Source organism: Canis lupus, chromosome 8 (assembly GCF_003254725.2).
Source record: "Canis lupus dingo isolate Sandy chromosome 8, ASM325472v2, whole genome shotgun sequence".
NCBI lineage: Eukaryota > Metazoa > Chordata > Mammalia > Carnivora > Canidae > Canis > Canis lupus.
In genome coordinates this window covers 50,425,504-50,435,876 of record NC_064250.1, presented here as the reverse complement: position 1 = coordinate 50,435,876, position 10,373 = coordinate 50,425,504, and the positions used below count along the sequence as shown (strand labels likewise).

General features: G+C 39.6%; 1 protein-coding gene across 3 annotated transcripts in view; it reads left to right on the top strand.

The window, feature by feature from the left end:
* Positions 1-10,373, top strand: part of SPTLC2 (serine palmitoyltransferase long chain base subunit 2) — a 109,423-nt gene that overhangs the window by 89,947 nt on the left and 9,103 nt on the right. Inside the window, exons 10-11 of one of the 3 annotated variants that reach the window (XM_025442489.3) lie at positions 4,820-4,955; positions 8,502-8,631. The exons of 1 other annotated variant lie outside the window; for it this stretch is intronic. In XM_025442489.3, the coding sequence (XP_025298274.1) occupies positions 4,820-4,955; positions 8,502-8,631 (266 nt within the window). The remainder of the gene's footprint in view (positions 1-4,819; positions 4,956-8,501; positions 8,632-10,373) is intronic. One more of the 3 variants, XM_049113359.1, reaches the window with a different exon arrangement.

The following is a 10,373-nucleotide window of genomic DNA, read 5'->3' as shown; positions in this document are numbered from 1 at the left end:
AGAGTCCCGCGTAGGGCTCCTGGCATGGAGCCTGCTTCTCCCTCTGCCTGTGTCTCTGCCCCTCTCTCTCTCTCTCTCTCTCTATGTCTATCATAAATGAATAAATAAATAAATCTTAAAAAAAAAAAGATTTAGGGCAGCCCTAGTGGCTCAGTGGTTTAGTGCCGCCTTCATCCCAGGGCCTGATCCTGGAGACCCGGGATCAAGTCCCACATCAGGCTACCTGCGTGGAGCCTGCTTCTACGTCTGTCTATGTCTCTGCCTCTCTCTCTCTCTCTCTCTCTGTGTCTCTCATGAATAAATAAAATCTAATAAATAAATAATAAATAAATAAATAGATAGATAGATAGATAGATAGATTGATTTACGTTTAAGAAGTAGAGAAGGATCCTGACCTATTCTATTACCATCTGTGTTCGTAAAAGGATAAAGACATTTTAAGTTAGGGGGTATTTTTGTGAACAAGACTAAGCCTTCTTTTTACACTTTGCTTTTTTTTTTTTTAATTTTATTTATTTATTCATTAGAGACACGGAGAGAGGCATAGGCAGAGGGAGAAGCAGGCTCCATGCAGGGAGCCGGATGTAGGACTCGATCTCGGGACTCCAGGATCACGCCCTGGGCTGAAGGCAGCCACTTAACCACTAACCACTGAGCCACCCAGGTGTCCCTACACTTGTTTTAAATCCCTATTAGAGGGGTACCTGGCTGGCTCACTCGATGGAACATGTGACTCTTGATCTTGGAGTCCTCAGTTTGAGCCCAGTGTTGGTGTAAAGATTACTTTAAGAAAAGAAAAAGAGGGCAGCCTGGGTGGCTCAGCGGTTTAACTGAAAGGAAAACTGTTCAGCAAGAATGGGGATGTATAAGTTGGAGATTTTAAATGCCCGTTCCCACTGTCTTCAGGTTGTGCTACGCAAGAGTCATCTTAGATTATTTTCTTCCAGGACTCTTCTTGTCAAGGAGCAGGTGGTGATGAATAGGGAGACTGAGACTTTTCACTTCCTCTCATTAAAGAAAACTTGGTTAGAATGATATAGTAATTGGAAAAGTTAAGGTCTACCTCCTTAAGATTTCTTCTTTTCCGTGATTCCTCCTTAATTTTTCTTGATGTTCTTCAAATGAGAAAAAGAATTTTTTTTTAATTGGTTTGTGATGAGAAAAAGGTCACAAGTTGCAAAATAATAAAGTGGGTGCAGAAAAAAGTAAGATATACTAATATGCAGGTGTATCACTCAGTGTTCTAAAAATGATCTTTAAGGAGTTATCAATTGTATACAGTATAATTCACCAATTTTAAGTGTATAATTCCATGAGTTTGTTTTTTTATTATTTTTATTTGTTTTATTCATGAGAGACACAGAGAAAGAGAGAGGCAGAGACACAGGCAGAGGGAGAAGCAGGCTCCATGCAGGGAGCCTGAGGTGGGACTCGATCCCGGGTATCCAGGATCACACCCCAGGCGAAAGGTGGAGCTAAACTGCTGAGCCACTGGGGCTGCCCAATTCCATGAGTTTTGACAAATGTATGCAGTCTGGTAACGATACCACAATTGAAGGATAGAATGTTTTTGTCACCCCCCAAAAGTTCCCTTGTACCCCTTTGTTGTCAGTCCTCTCTCCACTCCCTGGCAATCACTCATCTGTTTTCTGTATCTATACCTATGTCTTTTTTTAGAATATCCTACAAACAAATGTGCGCAGTCTGTAGTCTTCTGTGGCTGGCTTATTTCATGTAACATAATGCTTTTTTTTTTTTTAACATAATGCTTTTGAGATTCATCAGCATTGTTGCATGTATCAATTGTTTGTTCCTCTTTATTTCCTTTCTCCCTTTATCATGTTTCCTCCACCTTTCTCAGTGTATGGAGGATAATTAGCATTTTGTGCCTCCTTGTCTGCCAATACTCTGTTATTTCTGGTCTGTTTCTGTAGATTGACTTATCTCCTGGTTGGTGGGTCGTATTTTCCTGTTTCTTTGAATGCTTAGAATTTTTTATTGTATGCCAGATGATGTAAATTTTACATTATCAGGGGCCTGCACTTTGTCGTATTCCTTTATTTAGGTAGTGTTGGACTTTGTTATTAGTATCAGTTGGATCAAAAAAAGAAAGAAAAAAAAAGAATCCGTTGGATCATGGGGCAGCCCTGGTGGCGCAGTGGTTTGGCACCGCCTGCAGCCCGGGGTGTGATCCTGGAGACCCGGGATCGAGTCCCACTTCAGGTTCCCTGCATGGAGCCTGCTTCTCCCTCTCCCTGTGTCTCTGCTTCTCTCTCTGTGTGTCTCAATAAATAAACTCTTTTAAAAAAATAAATAAGAATCAGTTGGATCCTTTCCAGACTTGCTTTTAAGGTTTGTTAGAGTGGATCCACAGCAACTTTTAGTCTAGGGCTAATTTCACTCCCCAGCTAAGTGTGATTCTGAGGTCTTTAATTTGGGGAGGTGAAAATATGGTCAGCTCCACATGAGCACCAGAAACTGTTCACTCCGCTGCTTTCTGGTGGCTCTTTCCCCAGGCCCTGGAGGTTTCTTCTCATGCAGGGCAGATGACACTTTACCAAAGGCTCAAGAGGACCCTTCCTCAGAGCCTCCCCCCCGCCCCACCTCTCCCTTTGCACCTCTCTCCTCTCCTCTTTGCTCCCAACAAATCCTAGCCACCTTAGCATCTTCAGCTCCCATCTCCGGTATCCTCACCTGACCAGGCTAGGTTCCTCTCCCTGGGCAGAAGCCTGGGACCTGCCTCTAGCCAGTCACGGAGCAATCCAGAGGCTCATGTCTGGTCTTCCTCGTCTCCAGCAGCACAGTTCTGTGCTGCCAATGACCTGGTGTTTGAAAACCATTTTATGTACATTTTCTTTTATGTGCTTTGTCTAGTTTTCTGTTGATTACAGCAGAAAGGTAAATCTGGTCCTGGGTAGTCTATCCTGGCCAGAAGTAGAAGTCTCACTTTCTAAATGTAGAATAAGCATGTACTGGTATTTGTGGAGAAAAACTTGGGCACAGGGGCTCATCAGTTCTCAGCGTACCTAAATGTAACATACTTTAATGTCTGCTTTGTTATTTTAAGACAAGTGTCATAACTGAAGTGGCATTCTTCAGCATTCACAGTAAGCCAGTCTAAACTTGAGTGTTATTCTCTGGTCCACTTGAAGTTATTTGCACAAAGTATTAACTTGGGGTTATTTGTAACAGACTTATCTAGGGTAACTTTTCATCAATGAATGGATGGGTTGGTATTCTTTTTTTTTTTTTTTTTTTTTTTGATGGGTTGGTATTCTAAGGACATTTGTTAACCACCTGTATTTCTGATCGACGGGATTAACTTATCTTTTGAATTGTATGATATATGTATTTTTTAAAATGTGAATTTCTTGACTCTCTAATGTATGTGAAAAAACAACTGCAACCTTTTCTTGTTTGTGAGTATTCGTGGCTGAAAAGACCCTGTAACAGTTGTTAGTCCTTTGCAAGCTGATGTTTTGAATTTAGGCTTATCTTTAGAACAGAACAATTGTTTGGACCTCTGTTCATAGACTGACCTACCATAATGTCAAAAACCAGTCCAAATATTTAGTCAGCAATTTCAGAAAATTTTGTTTAAGATCTTATTTATTTGAGACCCCATGAGAGAGAGCAAAGCAGGGGGAGGGGCAGAGCGAGAGGGAGAAGCAGACTCCTTTTTGAGCAGGGAGCTCGATTCCAGGACCCTGGGATCAGGACCTGAGCCAGAGGCAGATGCCAAACTGACTAAGCTACCCAGGCACCCTGAGAAATGTTTGTTTTAATCCATTTGTATTTTAGGGACGATGAACAAATTAGGATTAAAAATATGATTTTACATTATTATGGATACACTGTTGTCTGATAGAAGTTTCAGGGAAATGGTGACATAAAAATCAAACTCTGAAGAGGAGAATTTGAAGCTCTAAATGGCTCTAGATCTGATCTTATTTGTAAAATTATTTGCAGTGCAGTTCATTGGAATGAATATTGAAGTCCAGAAACCTAGGTTCTAGTCTCAGCTGTGCCTTATTACTTACCATGTGACGCTAAGCCAGTTACCACCTTTGTGAGAGTTGCCTGATCAAATAAAGAGAACAGTGAATATTCTACCTACTGTGAAGGAATGGTAGAATGTTAAATGAGGTGTATTGATGAGAATGTTTGAAGATGCTAATGTGTCACGAAAATACTAATAGTTAAACTTCACTTTGTACATTATTTCAAAATCTGCCAATAATACCTACTGTGACAGAATACAAAGCAAGATTTATTTTTATATTTCATACAGTTTGTTCTGTGAAAATATTTTATGTTAGAAATGCATAACCAGGGCAGCAGGGGTAGCTCAGCGGTTTAGCGCCGCCTTCAGCCCAGGGCCTGATCCTGGGGACCCGGGATCGAGTCCCATGTCGGGCTTCCTGCATAGAGCCTGCTTCTCCCTCTTTCTGTGTCTCTGCTTCTGTGTGTGTGTGTGTCTCTCTCATGAATAAATAAATAAAAGCTTAAAAAAAGACAAAAAAAAGACATGCAGAACCAAACATATCATGGCTGATAGAATGGAGATAGAGGAGATTGCTATCTTTTTTCCACTCCTTTTTTTTTTTTTATTAAGATTTTATTTATTTACTCAGAGAGAGGCAGAGACACAGGCAGAGGGAGAAGCAGGCTCCATGCAGGGAGCCCGACGCAGGACTCAATCCCAGGTCTCCAGGATCACACCCCGGGCTGCATGCGGCGCTAAACCGCTGTGCCACTGGGGCTGCCCCACTCCTTTTATCTTAATATTATTTTTATTTTCCTCCTCATGATTTTCCAGGCAAACAGTGTATACAGCAGTTAGCTGAAAACACCAGGTATTTCAGGAGACGTCTGAAAGAGATGGGCTTCATCATTTATGGAAATGAAGATTCTCCAGTGGTGCCATTGATGCTCTACATGCCAGCCAAAATTGGGTATGTTCTATTGCAGATTACAGACTGTCCTCTGATTAGTCTTAAGGTTCCTGTGATATTAGACTCAGGCTTATGTATTTTGTTAGGAAAAAGTGTCTTGGCCTCATTATGTTAACCTTCATTTGCTAGAAATTCCATAGATTAAATAGTGGATTCCAGTTTTTAAAATATGTTAGCTTGAAAAAAAAAAAAACAAAAAAAATCAAAATAAAATAAAATAAAATATGTTAGCTTGTTAGTCTTTCATTAAACAAACATTGAGTTTAATGCTCTCTTCTAGGAGATTGTGATAGATCAGTGGACAGAGCACAGTAAAAATACTGGTCCCTATGGAGCTTATGTTCTTTTTTTTTTTTTGGAGCTTATGTTCTAATGAGACAGGAGTCAGACAAACATAATAAATAAGTTATGTATTTGCTAGAAGACATTACATGTTATAGGGAGAAGTAGAGCAGGTTATGGGGGATTGAGAGGGCCCCATGGGCAGGCAGATGACAGTATTAAATGGGGTGGTGGGGGGTGAGCCTATGGAAAGGGAAGGTAACATCTGAGCTTGAAGGAGCAGAGTTAGCCATGTGGAGAAAGAAGTTCTGTGCAAAGGCCATAACACAGGAACATACTTAGCTGATTGAGGAATAGCAAGAAGGCGAGTGGAGCTGAAATGCAGTGCCCGAGGGAGAGTAGTGAGCTCTAAGGTTAGGGCATGTTATTGCATGGCTTCCCAAGGTGCAGATTACACCAGTTTCTTTGGTTTGTGCAACTAGTGTATAATGGAAAGCTTTGCCCTAGAATAGCTTCCAATGTATTTGAGAAGTCCAGATGTATAATGGAACCAGAAGACATTTGAAAAGTAATATGAAGTGAGCAAATACAGTTCTTTGCAAAATAATTGTATGAAAATTGCATCAGAAATGTCAAAGAGGGGCACCTGGATGGCTCAGTGGTTGAGTGTCTACCTTTGGTTCAGGGTGTGATCCTGGGTCCTGGGGCCAAGTCCTGTGTCAGGCTCACTGCAGAGAGCCTGCTTCTCCTTCTGCCTATGTCTCTGCCCCTCTCTCTGTGTCTCTCATGAATAAATAAACTAAATAAATCTTAAAAATAAATAAAAATTAAAAAAATTAAAAATGTAAAATAGGGGCGCCTGGGTGGCTCAATCAGTTAAGCATCTACCTTCAGCTCAGGTCTTGATCATGGGGTTGAGTCCCACTTCCAGCTCCCTGCTTGACAGGAAACATGCTTTTTCCCTCTCCCACTCGCCCTGCTTGTGTTCTCTATCAAATAAATAAAATCTTAAAAAAAAAAAAAAAAAAAAAAAAGGAGTTATCTGCTTAGTGTAGACTCAGTAAAACTAAAACAACAACAAAAACACATCTTTTCAGATTTGTGAATTTTGACTGGATCTTTTTTTTTTCTTTTTGACTGGATCTTAAATATAAAATTGGATAAGGATTGTTTCTCAGGTTTAATTGAACTCATTAAAGGAGCAAATATTTTTATTCATCTTTGAATTCCCAGTGCCCACCAGAGTCCCTGGCACTTAGAGGGTACTCAGTAATGTTTATTAAAATGGATATATAGGAGAGCATATTAAAGCAGGGAACCTAGAAGTAGTAAGAAGGCAGAAAATGGGGGGAAAGGTGGACACTGAGAGAAAAAGAGTTGAGTTTTCAATAGAAAGTCATATGAGTATTTGGCATCATAGCCTTCAGAGGGAGTGGAAAAAATGAACCAAAGCAGAGGTGTAGGATTTTCTCACTCTTCTTTAAATGTAATTATCATAAATAAACAAAGAGTTGTCTGGTCTGGAGGACTTAATCTAGAACTATTTCTTTGGAGGGGACTGTGTCTAACCAATTCTACACAGGTGAAACTAACTGTATACATTAAAATAAAGATTTAGAGAGATTAAGGTGAACAGGAATAAAGAACTAACTAGACCATTTGGGAGGGTGTCCTGAAGACACAGACCTTCCTCAGGGCCAGAGGAAGTACTAGAAAGAGTGGGGAAAGGCTGGCACTTACGTAATTAGTTACTGGGATAACCAAAACATGGGGTATTTCTTATTCTCAAACTAATGCTTTAAAATGCTAAAGGAAGGGGTGGGTACCTGGCTGGCTCAGTCAGAAGAGCATGCGACTCTTGATCTCATGGTTGAGTTCAAGCCCCGTGTTGAGTGTAGAGATTAAATAAACTAAAAGTTAAAATGCTAAGGGAATAGTCAAGAAAGGAATATGGTAGGTCCTAACATAATTAGCAAATGAAATTTACGTGAAAGTTAGAATTGTGTTATTTAGACAAGATACAGATGTGGAGTATAAGGTCATGTGCCACAGTTTGGCTTGGGGTGAAGAGTTAAACGAGCGAGATTTGTGTAGTCTGGGCCGTCAGCTGAAGCCTGGGAATGAGTTTGCTTCACAGACACTAAAGGAAACCCTAAATACCAAAGGCAGCTTAACACTCAAGTTGATCAAAGAAATAAATAGCCTTTGGGATACCTGGCTGGCTCAGAGGAGTGTGTGACTGTTGATCTCAGGATGGTGAGTTCAAGTCCCACATTGGGTACAGAGATCACCTAAATAAATACATAAACTTAGGAGAAAGAAAAGAAGTGCCTGGTCTGGAGGGCTAAAACTAGTTGGCCATTCTGCCAGTAGAAAGATATCCATGTTACAGCAGATCCTCTGCATTCTTCATCTTAAGAATTGTTTAAACTGCCAAACCTAATACTTTCAAAGACAGAGTTTTAAACTCAATTCATTTTGAAGCCTCTGAACCACTCTTATGTGTCAGGAAAACTTTAAGGCTATAACTGTAAATTAGTTTAGACAAGCTCTATTAAAAAGCAGTCTCTGACAACTATATTCTTTATCTTTGTGAAGGAAACCATTTGGGAGAAGATCACTTTAGGACTGAATTGAAGTTATTCATAACCTGGCAGTTATTTGGGTTTTTTTTTTTTTTTTTTTAAGATTGATTTATCCGTTTTAGAATGAATGAGAGCAAGTGGGCTGGGGGAAGGGGCAGGGGAGCAGAGAGAGAGGGAGATGAGCAGACTCCCCACTGAGCACAAAGCCCACTGCTATGCTGGGCTCATCCCAGGACCTTGAGATCATGACCTGAGCCCAAATCAAGAGTCAGTTGCCTAACCGACTGAGCCACTCTGGCAGTTTTAACTTGAAAAGAAGTTAGAGGAAATTCCTAATAGAACTCCCCAATGTCTTATCACCTAAGAGTTTAAATCATTCAGGACCACAAGACCTTCATGCTGTGGTTTATTACTCTTCCGGGTTTCTTTTTTTTCTTTTTCTTTTTTTTTTTTTTTAATTTATTTATGATAGTCACACACACACACACAGAGAGAGAGAGAGAGAGAGAGAGGCAGAGACATAGGCAGAGGGAGAAGCAGGCTCCATGCACCGGGAGCCCGACGTAGGATTCAATCCCGGGTCTCCAGGATCGCGCCCTGGGCCAAAGGCAGGCGCTAAACCGCTGCGCCACCCAGGGATCCCTCTTCCGGGTTTCTTTACCCTGTTTTCCCCTCACAGCGCTTTTGGACGGGAGATGCTGAAGCGGAATATCGGTGTAGTTGTGGTGGGATTTCCTGCTACTCCAATTATTGAGTCCAGAGCCAGGTTTTGCCTGTCAGCAGCTCATACCAAAGAAATCCTTGATACTGTAAGTAGATACTTTCACTTGATATAAATATACCTGTATAAATATACATTTATATAAATATCAAATGAAATTGATCATCTGTTGATCCTGAAGTTCTTTGAGCATCTAAGATATTAACTGGTTAAATAGAGAACAGAGTATACAATGCTGCTTAAATCATTGCTGTTTACAAAAAAATTGCAAAGCCATTAGCATTGCCCACTAGACCTTGTGTTATTAGGGTTCTGAGGAGTTTCTGGCTTTATCTTGTTCCACTCTCTCCCTTATTATGGCCTCTACAACTGTATAACTCTCCTTGTTCTCTAGCTGTTTCTACTGTAAGCCTTCTTGTATGTTGTCCTGTCTCTCTGTAGAATATTCTCTTTTGAACCCCCTCTCTCTTTTGCCTGCCTGACTCCTACTGATTTTTCACATCTCCATTCAAAGGAAACTTGCCCAAAGGAATTCCTCAATCCTCTTGCTTGGTATTTCCTTGGAATCTTAAGATTCCCCCTTAGTAAATCCTTCCTACCTGGAATTATTTAATGCTAGTCTTCTCCATTGTATAAAGCTTGAGAGCAGGGACTAAGTCTCTTTTGCTTTTCTATATCTCCAGAACCTACCTTGTAATAACGGCTCATAGTAATAATAAGGCACATGATAACAGCTCATAATTACAGAATTGAATTATGGTCTTAATTTATTCTTATCTTGTGATATTCTGTTAACATGCTATTATTTCATATCGAAGACTTCAGACATGAAATAAGTAATTCTTTCTGGGAGTTTATTGAACTCTAGAACATAATATTTACATAAAATTATGGTTGATCTTGAACAATACCCGGAATGGGGTGCAGGGTGGTTAGGGGCACTAACACACACCATCCCAGGGTCAAAAATCCACATGTAACTTTTGCCTCCCCCAAAACTTAAGTACTGCTGTCAACTGGAAGCCTCACTGATAACACAAACTGGCACTTAACATGTATTTTGTAAGTTATATGTATTATGTACTATATTCTTATAATAAAGCTAAAATAAAGAAAATATTATTAAGATCGTAGGGAAAAGACATTTATAGTACTGTATTTATTGGAAAAAAAATCACATATAAGTGGACCCACACACAGTTCAAACCCTCGTCGTTCACAGGTCAGCTGCAGTTGCTAAAAGTATTCCATTAATTCATTGGAAAGCTAATCTTGAATATTATGAGTACATGTTTTTAAGAGTTCTTTGTAGCAATTTATTTGAAATTTTTAAATTTCTGAGCAGCTGAAGACTAATTCTTCTTCCCTATTTCTATATAACAAAATTTCCACAAGTATATTTTTAATCAAATTCCAATACTGGGAAATTGGGTTCCGTTTATTATTGATACTGTGTCTTTTTTCTTTATTTTGATTGTTCTTTTCAGATTTTTTCAATAGATTTTCCCATTCCTCAGAAATCTTACTGCCGAATTTCTGCATTGATTCTTTTTTTAACCCTACTGATAACAGCTTTTCTTTCATTCTCTTCTATTTATATTTAAAGTTTGACTTGTCTTTGAAAAAACATCTGTGTCATTATAAGCAATGGCTATAGTGATACACTGTGTCTTCTGAAAACAGCTTTGACTCTGGAGGACTATACACATTCATGAAAGAATTTAACCAAGATATTGAAGTAGATTTCTGTTGCCAATAAATATATTTGCCAATTGAGAGTTCTCATCATTTTCGTAAGATCCACTTATGGAATTGTTTGCTTTTGCTTCC